The sequence below is a fragment of the Somniosus microcephalus genome, chromosome 3, assembly GCF_052327205.1.
Source record: "Somniosus microcephalus isolate GS21.2 chromosome 3, FLI_Smic_1.0, whole genome shotgun sequence".
Taxonomy (NCBI): domain Eukaryota; kingdom Metazoa; phylum Chordata; class Chondrichthyes; order Squaliformes; family Somniosidae; genus Somniosus; species Somniosus microcephalus.
The window spans coordinates 14818804-14834088 of NC_140989.1; the positions used below are offsets into that span (position 1 = coordinate 14818804).

A 15285-nucleotide genomic window follows, 5' to 3' on the forward strand; every position below is an offset into this window, starting at 1 on the left:
AGGAACACCGCAAACCACTTCCAGCTCTCAGCCACAAAAGCCCTGTGGTTGCCCCTAGCAACTGGCAGTCGTACTTACTGTTCATCAGCTGCTCGCAGACTTGTCTTGAAATCGCCCTCATCATGTTTTGGGAGGCGAAGTCTCCCTGGAAAGGTTAAAAAAGAAACACGGCACTAATTCAGTTAAATCTAGGTTATAAAAAGATCTTGCTGGTATAACACGCCTTTCACAACCTCAGGACATCCCAAAATGTTTTACAGCCAATGAAGTACTTTTGAAGTGCTGTCACTGTTGTAATGTAGGAAACACGGCAGCCATTTTCCGCACAGCAAGCTCCCACACCAGCAATGACATAAATGACCAGATCATTCGTTTTTAGCTGTTGGTTGAGGGCTAAATTTTGGCCAGAATACCAGTAAGAACTCCCCTGCTCTTCTTTGAATTGTGCCATAGGATCCTTTATGCCCATCTGAGACAGCAGACGGGGCCTCGGTTTAACGTCTCATCCGAAAGGCGGCACCTCCGACAGTGCAGCGCTCTCTCAGTACTGCACTGGGAGTGTCAGCCTGGGTTATGGTCACAAGTCTCTGGAGTGTGACTTGAACCCATGACCTTCTGACTCAGAGGCAAGGGTGAAGTAAATGGAAAAGAAAGCCAGCTGTTTTGCGCTACCATCCAAGACCGATTTCACATTCAAAGGGGTCGATTTTAACTCAGGTGCGGGGAATTGTCGGGTTCCCCAAATTTGGTGTTTCCCACACGAATCTAAAATGGGTGTGTGAGATTGATGCAATTTTAACTCAATTGGCCATTTGACTTCCAACGTGTGGGAACCCTTGGTAAATGAGTATTTCCAGTTAGAAAGTCGCATAATATGACGTCATTATTGCTGCTGCATTTAGGGTCTGCAGCAAGCCTTGCTTCTTCTGCAGGCTGCCAACTGCTGGTACACTGAGCTGGAAGCAGAATGGCAAGAGAAAGACCGAGGTCTGCAATCCTCTCGCTATGAAGGCCAGCATACCATTTGCCTTCTTAACCACCTGCTGCACCTGCATGCTTACCTTCAGCGACTGGTGCACAAGGACACCCAGGTCTCGTTGCACTTCCCCTTTTCCCAATCTATTGCCGTTCAGATAATAATCTGCCTTCCTGTTTTTGCCACCAAAGTGGATAAACTCGCATTTATCCACATTATACTGCATCTGCCATGCATCTGCCCAATCACCCAACCTGTCCAAATCATACTGGAGTTTCTCTGCATCCTCCTTACAGCACACACACGCCCACCCAGCTTTGTGTTGTCTGCAAACTTGGAGATATTACATCTAGTTCCCTTGTCTAGATTATTAATATATATTCTGAATAGCTGGGGTCCTTGCACCGATCCCTGCGGTAATCAACTAGTCACTGCCTTCCACTTGGAAAAAGATCCGTTTATTCCAACTCTTTGCTTCCTGTCTGCCAACCAGTTTTCTATCCAAGTCAGTACCTTACCCCCAATCCCATGTGCTTTAACTTTGCACGCTAGTCTCTTATGCGGGACCTTATCGAAAGCCTTCTGAAAATCCAAATACACCACCACATCCACTGGTTCTCCCTTATCTATTCTACCAGTTAGATCCTCAAAAAATTCCAGTAGATTAGTCAAGCATGATTTACCTTTTGTAAATCCATATTGACTTTGTCCGATCCTGTCATTGTTTTCCAAGTGCTCTGCTATTACATCTTTTATAATAATGGACTCTAGCATTTTCCCCACTACCGATGTCAGGCTTACCGGTCTATAAATCCCCGTTTTTTCTCTACCACCTTTTTTAAATAGTGGGGTTACATTAGCTACCCTCCAATCCATGGGAACTGTTCCAGAGTCTATAGATTTTGGAAGATGACAGCAGTGCATCTACTATTTCTAGGGCCACTTCCTTAAGTACCCTAGGATGTAGATTATCAGGCTCTGGGGATTTATCGGCCTTCAATCCCGTCAATTTCCCTAACACCATTTCCCTACAAATACTGATTTCATTCAGTTCCTCCCTCTCATTAGACCCTATGTTCCCCGACATCTCTGGGAGTTTATTTGTGTCCTCCTTTGTGATGGGTTTGGAGATTGTTGTGGACCAGCCTGTAACTCACTCTCGGGTATCCATTATTCTATCTATAAACCACCTGAACCTCTCGATTAGATTCCAGCCTGTAACTCACTCCCGGGTATCCATTATTCTATATATAAACCACCCGAACCCCTCGATTAGATTCCAGCCTGTAACTCACTCCCGGGTATCCATTATTCTATCTATAAACCACCTGAACCCCTCAATTAGATTCCAGCCTGTAACTCACTCCCAGGTATCCATTATTCTATCTATAAACCACCTGAACCTCTCGATTAGATTCCAGCCTGTAACTCACTCCCAGGTATCCATTATTCTATCTATAAACCACCTGAACCTCTCGATTAGATTCCAGCCTGTAACTCACTCCCAGGTATCCATTATTCTATATATAAACCACCCGAACCCCTCGATTAGATTCCAGCCTGTAACTCACTCCCAGGTATCCATTAGTCTATATATAAACCACCCAAACCCCTCGATTAGATTCCAGCCTGTAACTCCCGGGTATCCATTAGTCTATATATAAACCACCTGAACCTCTCGATTAGATTCCAGCCTGTAACTCACTCCAAGGTATCCATTATTCTATATATAAACCCCCCGAACCCCTTGATTAGATTCCAGCTTGTAACTCACTCCCAGTTATCCTATATATAAACCACATGAATCCCTCGATAACTGTATTGCCTTGTCAGGCTTAGACAGGAGAAATCAGTACATAGTACATTAGTATTGCAAACTGAGATGCCTCGTGCTGAAGAGTTACTTATTCCAGTCAAAAGATAGACTCCCACTCCTTGCTAAGAGGTCCGGTTGATTTAAGTAACCAAAACACTGATTGAAATCATGCTGATATTGCACATACTGGAGTAAGAACTCCCTTGGTCACTATTTGGGGTGACATTTTAAATGTGCAATATCGAATGGAATGTTGGCTTTTATTGCTAGGGGGATGGAATATAAAAACAGGGAGGTATTGCTGCAGTTGTACAAGGTATTGGTGAGACTGCACCTGGAATACTGCATACAGTTTTGGTGTCCATACTTAAGAAAAGACATACTTGCTCTCGAGTCAGTACAAAGAAGGTTCACTCGGTTAATCCCGGGGATGAGGGGGTGGTCATATGAGGAGAGGTTGAGTAGATTGGGACTCTACTCATTGGAGTTCAGAAGAATGAGAGGCGATCTTATTGAAACATATAAGATTGTGAAGGGGCTTGATCGGGTGGATGCGGTGAGGATGTTCCCAATGATGGGTGAAACTAGAACTAGGGGGCATAATCTTAAAATAAGGGGCTGCTCATTCAAAGCTGAGATGAGGAGAAACTTCTTCACTCAGAGGGTGGTAGGTTTGTGGAATTTGCTGCCCCAGAAAGCTGTGGAAGCTACATCATTAAATAAATTTAAAACAGAAATAGATAGTTTCCTAGAAGTAAAGGGAATTAAGGGTTACGGGGAGCAAGCAGGAAATTGGACATGAGTCTAGGTTCGGAATGGTCATGGCCCTGTGGGTAGTGGAGTGAGCCCAGGGGCCGTGTAGCCTGGTTCTGCTCCTACTGTGTTCTAATTCTGTGTTAGATTTCAGGAGATGGTTTTATTCCTGTTCCTGGCTGGGGTGGAGATCGCCTTTATAGAAGGTAAGTACTGTAGAAAATATAGGGACAGAGTGATCTCCTGGAAGAATTTCGATCGCCTAGATGGGTCGGAGAGGAATTTCCCAGATTTTTTTCTCCCAAATTGGCCATTGGGTCTTTTATCTGGTTTTTCGCCTCTCCCGGGAGATCACATGGGTTCGGGTGGATGGAGAGTGATAGAAGATTTGAGGTTAGGATTAGATCAGCCATGATCTTATTGAATGGTGGAGCAGGCTCGAGGGGCCGATTGGCCTACTCAGAAACCACAGAAACCACAGAAACCCCACAGTGCAGATAGAGGCCATTTCGATGCAGATACTCCTGCTCCTATTTCTTATGTTCTTATGAACAGAGGAATATGTCATGAAGCCACTGTTGAGGCTGCTGCCAGCTTCTGCAGGGAGAACTTTGGGAAGTTCAGACTTACTCATAATTCAATGATCATCAAACCAAACCGGGACTTTTGTGATTCCTAACCTAAAATGGTTGTTTTAGGGGCTGGGGCAATCCCAGCTGATATCTTCTGAGATGTGTTTCAAACAACGAATGAGTCATGACAATGCAGTTGGAGGATATAATCTCCCAACTCTCATCACTTACCCGGTCACCTTTCTCTCCTTTTGGGCCAGTTTGTCCCTATTAAAAAAAAGAAATAAATTATTTTAATTGCATTATAATTTTAAATATAATCGCTTTGACTGCAATGGAACTGAATATCAGGTGCTGCGTATAACGGGCGGCCGAGCCGATACCACCCGTTTTGTGTCAACACCCGAGACAAATTTCCAGGCCATAATGTCTTGACATCTATATTTTAAAAACATATAATTAAACACAATACAAATGCAGACATCACAATACAGATGTTACACGAAAGATGTCACACATAGAATCATAGATTTAAACCTATTTCAATGGGCAAAGTTCCCTGACTAAACACTCATTAAACTCTGAATGACCTCAATTCTGTTTACTCAACAATTAGAATTTGTGACCCATAGGCTCACATTAGCATCATTACAACAACTGACATTTATATAGCGCCTTTAAGATAGAAAAATATCTCAACGCGTTTCGGGGTGCGATCAGCCAAAAAAAATGGCTGCTAATTCAAAGAAGCAGCTATTAGGAAGAGTGAGCAAAGCCTTGGTCAAACAAGTTGGGTGGGTTTTAAGAGAGATCTTAAAGGATGAGTGATAGGTGGAGAGTTACTGTTATATTTGTGGGGGGTAATCCTAACTCGCATAGCGGGAAGCTGGCACAATGAGATCGGCCGCCTGACTTTACTTTCCGTTGACTTCAGGCTGCTCAACGATGGAAAGCATCACAGCCAAGCTTGATCCCACTCCATACACGAGTGCTTTCCCGTGAGAATCGCTGAGTAGTGATCAGGATCAGAAGTCCTAGCTGATTGATCTCGCTTCCTAGACAGGGCCAACCGTCCAAGATCAGCTGACTTGATGCAGTCTGGGAATCAAGACCTTGGGCCTTCCGGCTTGTATGGCTGAATACCACGTGAGACAGTGCATCCATCTCATAAAACATCAGATCCCAATGCTGACCACTAGGGTACAGAGGAGGGGTACAGTGTGGTGATGCTCCCCTTGACTGAAGAAGTGGCTGGACTCGCTTCTGCATCTCCAAACCCTCCATTGATAAAACTCAGCACGTGGGGAATCGGTAAATGCAGGCGCTACCATTCAATCGTACAACGCATTGGCGCTTCAACAAACAGCACACTGCGCTGCTCATAATCCTATTTGAACCTGAGCTCATCTTCCGATTCTATATCTTCACAATCACAAAGATCGCCTGCTTCCAACTTTGTAACATCGCCTGACGCCTACCCCAGTCTGCCTGTTGACAAAACCCGAATCCATATCTTTGTCACTTGACTATTCCAATGCTTTCCTCGCTGGCCTCCCATCCTTCCACCCTCTATAAATTTCAGCTCATCTAAAACTCTGCTGTCCGTATCCTCTCCAACACCAAGTCCCACTCGCCCATCACTCCCTGTCCTCGCTGACCTTCATTGGCTACCAGTCCCCCAAATCCTTATGTTTAATAACATTATCCTTGTGTTTAAATCCACTGTCTGTATAACCTCACAAAGGTCTGCAAACCTCCCAGGAGCTACTTGTTTAACTGTGGCCTATGTATTATCACCCCCCCGCCCCCCCTCATTCTGGCCCACCACTGGCGGCTATGTTCTGGAATTTCCTTTCTAAACCCCTCTCTCTTTCCATCTCCCTCTCCTCCTTTAAGGTGCTTCTTAAAATCCACCTATTTAACCAAGCGTTTAGTCACCCCTCCTTCATTGACTTGATGTCCATTTTTTGTCTTATTCCTCTGTGAAGCATATTGGGACCTATGTTTTCCTATGTGAAAGGAGCTTTATAAATGCGTTGTTGTCTTTGTTGAGGTTGACACCATAACTGCGAGCTTTTAAACACAGCTTCAGCCAAAAAGACCATGGGGTAGAAATAGTTTTGTGCAGTATTTTAAATGTGTTGATTTGGGGTGATATTCTCCAGTCACTGTGTTTGCAAAGCAGGCAAAGGAAGTTCACCCCAATGTGTTAATCATTTCCTTGAAATATTATACAGAGATATCCATCCCAAAACATCAATCCATTGCAAATATTACACAGAGAAACTTCACTACAACATATTAATAACTCATAATGGCCCGGAATTTGCAGTCAGCGATGGAGCAAAGGCGATCGCTGCTGGCTCGTAATCTCTCTGCTGAGAAGTTTGGGTTTTCTGACGTGTAATTCAAATCAACAGAGTATAGTGGGAATCCCATAGTGCAAACTGCTGTGACGTCAACAACCTGCCTAAGCAGCCAAACAAAACGCAGAATTATCACAGACAGCGAACCAGGAAGTGGGTAAGCTCTTAAAATTCTAACTTTTTAAAAACAAAGCAAAGATTGGGGCTCTCACATGGGAAAATGGCAAACAAGCAAACCTGAAATAAAGATGAACAAACTTTTAAAAGAAAATGAAAACAGTGTTTTTTTTTAAGTTTCTTAAAAATGTTAATTTTTATTAAAATGGATAAATTTGACACTGCACAAGATTAAAATGAGTTTTTCAGGGCTATAACCTTTATTTAGCAGTCAGTACGCTGTTAAGACCGCAGTTACAGCTAATCCCTTCATGTCTGACTTTTAGTGGGGAATTTAACAGCGTAATTACTGCGGAAGAGCAGATGTTTTCGACAGTTTCCATGATTTGAGAGATGACACTGATTGCCGGCTCTGTGGGAGGAGGGGGTCACAGTGCAACCTGTGGAGGAGCAGTGAATGAAGCAGTGAATGACAAGCCACAACTTCAGGATTTCCGTTAAGCTGCACCTATGCTAAATCCCAAGTTGCGGTCAGTTTCAAGGGCGAAATGACGATGAAAGCTGCCAGTTTGCCGTCATCAGGACTGCAAATACCAGGCCATAATAAATATCACACAGAGAAACTTCAACAGCGTGCTAATCAATTCATTACAAATATCACACAGAGGAAATTCAGCTGAATGCATTGACCAACTCGTTAACAATAGGTCACAGAGGAATTTCATAGAATCATAGAATGGTTACAGCACAGAAGGAGGCCATGCGGCCTGTCGAGCCCGTGCAGGCTCTCTGCAAGAGCACTTCAGCTAATCCCACTCTCCCGCCCTTTCCCCGTAGCCCTGCAAATTATTTTCCCCTCAGGTACTTATCCAACTCCCTTTTGAAAGCCACGATTGAGTCTGCCTCCACCACCCTCTCAGGCAGTGCATTCCAGATCCTAACCACTCGCTGCGTAAACATTTTTTTTCTCATGTCGCCTTTGGTTCTTTTGCCAATCACTTTAAATTTGTGTCCTCTGGTTCTCAACCCTTCCGCCAATGGGACCAATTTCTCTCTTATCTTTCTGTCTAGACCCCTCATGATTTTGAACACCTCTATCAAATCTCCTCTCAACCTTCTCTGCTCTAAGGAGAACAACCCCAGCTTCTCTAGTTTATCCAGGTAACTGACTTTACTTCCCAAGAGAACACGGAGGTTACCTTAGCTGAGGATGTGTGAGGAATGCCTTCCCTTCATGGAACTGAGAGGCTGCCAAAACAACCTCATTGATCTATTTGTGGTCCACATTCCCATATGTAGCTTTCTACATTTTTCTACGATAGAACTATATCTGGAGACCAGTCTGAAATCCTGGAACATGACACTATTTTTCCTATGAGAATGTGCTGCAGAGCTACAAGCCTTTCTTAATCCAACCAACAAAAATAATTTAACCCGCCAGAGTCTTAATGAGAAGTAGCTGTTGAAGTTAAAAGTTTATTTTGTTGCTGTCCATTGCTTTTCGATATTTACAGCTTTGGCTAATATCATTCCTGTTCTGGGCAATAAATGCTGGCCTTGCTAGCAACACCCATATTTCAAAGATGAAATAATAAAAAATAAAGTCACAGGATGAAAGAAGGCATGCCAGGGTGATGAGCAGCCGGCATAGCCTGATTTGACTACGCCTGTCAAGATGCCGCCAACCATATCTACAGTCCCAGGCACATCCACCTAGCAACGTCGATGGGGAATTAACTTCTCAGGGTCTGGATCAGCGGAGTGGCAGATGCAGAGTTGTACCGCCTGTTGCAAGGGCATCTGCAATTACCACAACATAGGGCTGGCACACCCAGTGACATCAACAGTCATCTCTGGCCTAAACCTTGGCTCTACCTCCCACAGGCACGCTGGAAGAAGACAAGACCACCACCCTCACAATCACTTTGTGCAGTATCATCTCCACCATCACTTGCCCACAGACTGATGTTTCCACCTTGGCTTCCCTTTCTCTTCATTTTTGCCTCTCATTTCTTAGTCCCCTGCCCCTTCAATCTTGATGAAGGCAGTTAATGGGTTGCAACGTCCTTTGAGACTCCCTGAAGTACTTCAGGACTTTAGTCACCCTATTGCGACACTCCCTTTTAACTTCTCTCATCCTTTTAAGTTTCTCTTGCACACAATTTTCCATTCCCACCACCAAAGATGTGCGGGTTAGGATGATTGGCTATGATAAATTGACCCTTAGTGTTAGGGGGATTAAATACATGGGGTTACGGGGATAGGGTGGGATATGTGTTGGTGTAGGGGTTACGGGGATCGGGTGGGATATGTGTCGGTGCAGGCTCGATGGGCCGAAATGGCCTCTATCTGCACTGTGGTGATTCTGTGATTCTGTGAATGTGCCCCCTATCCCCATCCAAATTTGCACCTGATGTTATGCTAATGAGTTGGCTGCGGAAAATTGGTGCAAAATCACCCTTCCATTTAAGTTTGTTGAAAAAACGGTCAATGAGGTCTAAACTATACAGATATAGTGGAAAATGTAGACTAAAGAGTCCAGAGCAATCTGAAGACATAAGGCAAGGCTTCATTAACTAGGCTCATGACAACATTATCAGGAAGAGCAGTACACCGAGGCCACATCTGAGTTTCATTTATTAACAGGTCAGGAAACTAAAAAAAATATTCAGCTCAAATCAGTTTGAGTACACACAGCTTGAAACAGTCAACAGTGAGAATCATAAAGGCTTTGAAATTACCGTGTTTAATATGAGTGAGTGAATGTTTAATGAATTGGTCTGAAAATCCACAGTGTGGGAATTTTAAAAGAAGCAGGCTGCCACCTTCATTAAAATAGCAGGCAAAGGAAATTCATGCCGATGCATTAAACATTCGCACACTAATATTGCACAGTGTGATATCAAGGACAAGGTTATTTTCAAATGCCATCTAACCATTCAAATGCACATGAAAGAGAGAAGTTAGTCCTCAATAGTTAATAATGGGGGGGGATAAAAATAATCAAGTCATAGTTACTGAATCAAAACTGAAAATATTTCATTGCACAACAATTGGGGACAAATACATCAAGGAGAGCTGCCCCGTGAAATTGGCCTGTATGGTTGCAGGGATCGTGAGAATTTCCGATAAAGTGCCATACGGCAGGAGTATATGAAGGTGTACACAATGTATTCAATTGTGCAGAGATTCAGTCTACTGCCATCATGGCAGTGGTGAGGAGAGATTTGGAGCATTGATTATTCCACGCACTTTTGTTGAGAAAATAGGGAGCGGCGTGGTGTTTGCAAGTTGGTGCCCATCCCCCACTCCCAGGGACACTAGGCCTAGGGCGTGACAAAAGCATACAACTAGGGAAAGCAAGAGACAGAAATGTCCAATGACTTGATGGACTTGACCGGACTTTTTAAGTGCAGCACAAACAACTGGCTATCCGGACAGAAGGCACCTTCAGACTTTCCGCACCCTCATCCTCACTCTCTGGTTAACAGAGCACAGCTTGGCTTTGCCAAAGAATGTGGGGATGCCCATGGTTGGCCAGCTCTCCTCTCATCTGCTGCCTAGTGCTTGGGCTCTGTACAGTTACAAAAGGTAGATAATATTTTGAAGATAAAAGATCCCACAGATATCAACAACTGCATGGCAAGTGTTAACACTGGACGTACCTTCCTCATCTTAATTTGAACCAAAGTATTGAATTAGTTAAGTTGATCACTTACTTGTGATCCCGTGCCACCTTGTTTGCCTTGATTCCCAGTTTGACCAGTAGGACCTGGGTTACCTGGTGTACCCTAAAAAACAAAAAGGAATAAGTTGTGAGTCTTAGCAGTCTGTAACTAATACTTATCTAGTAAAAGCAGAACAGTTACATCTGTCCAAAGTAGGTCCACAAGCGTGATTAGCTGATGAGTCAGAGATAGTGAAGATTGAAATTACTTATTAGGAAGGGGAATCAGATCAAAATTCATTTGAAGTTGCATTTCTTGATAGCAGGGATGGGCAAACAAGGTCTGATTCTTTACTTGCCTTTGAAGGGCAAGTAACATTTAAAAAATGCCTGAGTAATAAGGATTGTGCTTGATCCTGTTCTTGTAAAACACCATGTTCCTCTCCGTGATATTTCAACGTTGCCATTAACCTGTTAAGTTAATGTCCGCATTGAAATAGCATCAGAGGAGCGTGGTTCATGCACGTTAAGAGAACTGCGCTAACTATAATTTCCACCTCTGGATCTCCTCAAGTTATCCCCCAAACTTGGGAGACATTACTCCCAAGCTCCTCGCCATGCTGCTCCTGATTCAGAAAGTGTGTAAGGTGTGGGAAATGGGGGGAGGGGGTGTGGGCATGATCTGACCTCTCAAAGTCTTGCGTTCCTCAATATGTAGCCAGGATTGAATCAGCTTTCACTTATGTGAAACATACAACTTTAAGGGGGAAAAATTGGGTTGCTCTGTGCCTCCCGTTAGCGCCCGGGCATGGTGCGGCTAGCGCCTCCCGTGAAATTCAGCGGGAGGTTAGTGGCAGCGGTCGCCAGTAGCGCTGCGCCTCCGGCGATGACATCATCGCCGTGCGCAGCTCCCCGCTCGCGCCCCAGCCGCAAACTTCGGCTGCGCCCCCTGACCTATCGCTGGACGATGTGTCCAACAGGGTCAGGGTGGCGTTTTTGCAGCCACGGTGGCGGTAATTAAAGGGCAGGTGTCGGGCGGCCTTTTTTTTCTGGCCGCCTGCCAACAACTGCCCCCTTTCCCCCTTTTATTCGGGGTGCCGGCCGCAATTGCTCAGCCCGGCACTCCTCTTGAGTGCCGGTCTCTTTTGTCGGCACCCCACTCCCTGGTGGTCCAGCAGGGCTCCGGTGCACGCTGCAGGCCCCTCCCCTTTAATCAGGGAGGGGAGGTCTGCAATACCGCGGCACTACATGCCGACACGCGTGGCGCTGTTGCATGTAGCGCGCGATATGAACTGCCAGCGCCCCAGGAAGGAGGGGGAGCGCTTCCAGTAGCGTTCCGCCTACTGCTTGGGGTGCTACCACTGAATTTACGGCACAGGGATGCTAACTTTTTCAGGGCGCCAAAAGGGACACCCCAAATTTTTCCCCATAATACTTTCATTTTTAAAAATTAATTCTTGGGATGCGGGCGTCACTAGCAGTGTGGGACCTCATGATACACGGAGGGCTGTTAGTGTGGGACTGGAGTCGCATATAGGCCAGACCAGGTAAGGAGGGCAGGCTTCCTGTCCTAACATCAGTGAATCAGTCGTTTTTAGAGAGAGTGTGAGAGAAGAGAGTGTGAGAGAAGAGAGAGTGTGAGAAGAGAGAGTGTGAGAAGAGAGAGTGTGTGAGAGAAGAGAGAGAGTGTGAGAGAAGAGAGAGAGTGTGAGAGAAGAGAGAGTGTGTGAGAGAAGAGAGAGTGAGAGAAGAGAGAGTGTGAGAGAAGAGAGAGAGAGTGTGTGAGAGAAGAGAGAGAGAGTGTGTGAGAGAAGAAAGAGAGAGTGTGAGAAGAGAGTGTGAGAGAAGAGAGAGTGTGAGAGAAGAGAGAGAGTGTGAGAGAAGAGAGAGAGAGTGTGAGAGAAGAGAGAGAGTGAGAGAAGAGAGAGTGTGAGAGAAGAGAGAGTGTGAGAAGAAAGAGAGAGAGAGTGTGTGAGAAGAAAGAGAGTGTGTGAGAGAAGAGAGAGAGTGTGAGAGAAAAGGAGAGTGAGAGAAGAGAGAGTGTGAGAGAAGAGAGAGAGTGTGAGAGAAGAGAGAGTGTGAGAGAAGAGAGAGAGAGTGTGTGAGAGAAGAGAGAGTGTGAGAGAGAAGAGAGAGTGTGTGAGAGAAGAGAGAGAGTGTGAGAGAAGAGAGTGTGAGAGAAGAGAGAGAGTGTGTGAGAGAAGAGAGAGAGTGTGTGAGAGAAGAGAGAGAGAGTGTGAGAGAAGAGAGAGTGTGAGAGGAGAGAGAGTGTGAGAGAAGAGAGAGTGTGAGAGAAGAGAGAGAGTGTGTGAGAGAAGAGAGAGAGAGTGTGAGAGAAGAGAGAGAGTGTGTGAGAGAAGAGAGAGAGTGTGAGAGAAGAGTGTGTGAGAGGAGAGAGAGAGTGAGAGAAAAGAGAGTGAGAGAGTGTGAGAAGAGAGTGTGAGAGAAAAGAGAGAGAGAGTGTGTGAGAGAAGAGAGTGTGAGAGAAGAGAGAGAGTGTGAGAGAAGAGAGAGAGTGAGAGAAGAGAGAGAGAGTGTGTGAGAGAAGAGAGAGAGAGTGTGAGAGAAGAGAGAGTGTGAGAGAAGAGAGTGTGTGAGAGAAGAGAGAGAGTGTGTGAGAGAAGAGAGAGAGTGTGAGAGAAGAGAGAGAGAGTGAGAGAAGAGAGAGTGTGTGAGAGAAGAGAGAGTGTGTGAGAGAAGAGAGAGAGAGTGTGAGAGAAGAGAGAGAGTGTGAGAGAAAAGAGAGTGTGTGAGAGAAGAGAGAGAGTGTGAGAGAAGAGAGTGAGTGTGAGAGAAGAGAGAGAGTGTGAGAGAAGAGAGAGAGTGTGTGAGAGAAGAGAGAGTGTGTGAGAGAAGAGAGAGAGAGTGTGTGAAAGAGAGAGAGTGTGTGAGAGAAGAGAGAGTGTGTGAGAGAAGAGAGAGTGTGTGAGAGAAGAGAGAGTGTGTGAGAGAAGAGAGAGTGTGTGAGAGAAGAGAGAGAGAGTGTGTGAGAGAAGAGAGAGAGAGTGTGAGAGAAGAGAGAGAGAGTGTGTGAGAGGAGAGAGAGTGTGTGAGAGAGAAGAGAGTGTGAGAGAAGAGAGAGAGTGTGAGAGAAGAGAGAGTGTGAGAGAAGAGAGAGAGTGTGAGAGAAGAGAGAGTGTGTGAGAGAAGAGAGAGAGTGTGAGAGAAGAGAGAGAGAGTGAGAGAAGAGAGAGTGTGAGAGAAGAGAGAGTGTGAGAAGAAAGAGAGAGTGTGTGAGAAGAAAGAGAGAGTGTGTGAGAGAAGAGAGAGAGTGAGAGAAAAGAGAGTGTGAGAGAAGAGAGAGAGTGTGTGAGAAGAGAGAGAGTGTGTGAGAGAAGAGAGAGTGTGAGAGAGAAGAGAGAGTGTGTGAGAGAAGAGAGAGAGTGTGTGAGAGAAGAGAGAGAGTGTGTGAAAGAGAGAGAGTGTGTGAGAGAAGAGAGAGAGAGTGTGAGAGAAGAGAGAGTGTGAGAGAAGAGAGAGAGAGTGTGTGAGAGAAGAGAGAGAGAGTGTGAGAGAAGAGAGAGAGTGTGAGAGAAGAGAGAGAGAGTGTGTGAGAGAAGAGAGAAGAGAGAGGCAGACACAGGCAGACCAGGCTGCCAAGAGAGGACAGGATATGCTCTCACTGCAGTCAGGGAGTGGTGGAGACAGAGATGCACTTCCTCACAGCTTGTGGAAAATATCAGGGCATCAGGGAGAATTTCTACCAAAAATTCTCACAAATATGCCCTGATTTCAGAAATCTGAATGACAACCAAAAACTCCCATTCCTACTGGGAGAGGAGAGAAGCTGTATAACACTGGCGGCGCACTATGTTACAGCTTGCCATGAACAGAGGGACAACCAGTAAACTAAGAAAAAAATATATATAAACAATGCGAATGTATATTTATACACTCAGGGATATACCTGTTTATACACTGTATGAATAGAACTGCGTTTATGTGCTAAACCATAGATGTATTTTGATGCTTTGGCAACATAAGATGTAACTTATCATGCCAATAAAGCGATTTAAATTGTAAATTGTAAATTGTGTGAGAGAAGAGAGTGAGAGGAGAGAGAGTGTGTGAGAGAAGGAGAGAGAGTGTGAGAGAAGAGAGATTGTGAGAGAAAAGAGAGAGAGTGTGTGAGAGAAGAGAGAGAGTGTGAGAGAAGAGAGAGAGTGTGAGAGAAGAGAGAGAGTGTGAGAGAAGAGAGAGAGAGTGTGTGAGAGAAGAGAGAGAGAGTGTGTGAAAGAGAGAGAGAGTGTGAGAGAAGGGAGAGAGTGAGAGAAGAGAGAGAGAGTGTGTGAGAGAAGAGAGAGAGTGTGAGAGAAGAGAGAGTGTGTGAGAGAAGAGAGAGAGTGTGAGAGAAGAGAGAGAGTGTGAGAGAAGAGAGAGTGAGAGAAGAGAGAGAGAGTGTGTGAGAGAAGAGAGAGTGAGAGAAGAGAGAGTGTGAGAGAAGAGAGAGAGTGTGTGAGAGAAGAGAGAGAGAGTGTGAGAGAAGAGAGAGAGTGTGTGAGAGAAGAGAGAGAGTGTGAGAGAAGAGAGAGAGTGTGTGAGAGAAGAGAGAGAGTGTGTGAGAGAAGAGAGAGAGAGTGTGAGAAGAGAGAGTGTGTGAGAGAAGAGAGAGAGAGAGTGTGAGAGAAGAGAGAGTGTGAGAGAAGAGAGAGAGAGTGTGAGAGAAGAGAGAGTGTGAGAGAAGGGAGAGAGAGTGTGAGAGAAGAGAGAGAGTGAGAGAAGAGAGAGAGTGTGAGAGAAGAGAGAGAGAGTGTGTGAGAGAAGAGAGAGTGTGTGAGAGAAGAGAGAGAGTGTGAGAGAAGAGTGTGTGAGAGGAGAGAGAGAGTGTGAGAGAAGAGAGAGTGTGAGAGAAAAGAGAGAGAGAGTGTGTGAGAGAAGAGAGTGTGAGAGAAGAGAGAGAGTGTGAGAGAAGAGAGAGAGAGTGAGAGAAGAGAGAGAGAGTGTGTGAGAGAAGAGAGAGAAAGTGTGAGAGAAGAGAGTGTGAGAGAAGAGAGAGAGAGTGTGTGAGAGAAGAGAGA

General features: G+C 45.1%; 1 protein-coding gene across 3 annotated transcripts in view; it reads right to left on the reverse strand.

Moving 5' to 3' along the window:
• The window catches only part of LOC147120871 (collagen alpha-1(XII) chain-like), a 377794-nt gene that overhangs the window by 26873 nt on the left and 335636 nt on the right, over positions 1-15285 (reverse strand). For all 3 annotated transcript variants that reach the window (XM_085979224.1, XM_085979223.1, XM_085979225.1), the window contains exons 59-61: positions 10320-10391; positions 4349-4384; positions 79-145 (exon numbers count right to left, since the gene is read on the reverse strand). In XM_085979224.1, coding sequence (XP_085835350.1) covers positions 79-145; positions 4349-4384; positions 10320-10391 — 175 coding nt within the window. The remainder of the gene's footprint in view (positions 1-78; positions 146-4348; positions 4385-10319; positions 10392-15285) is intronic.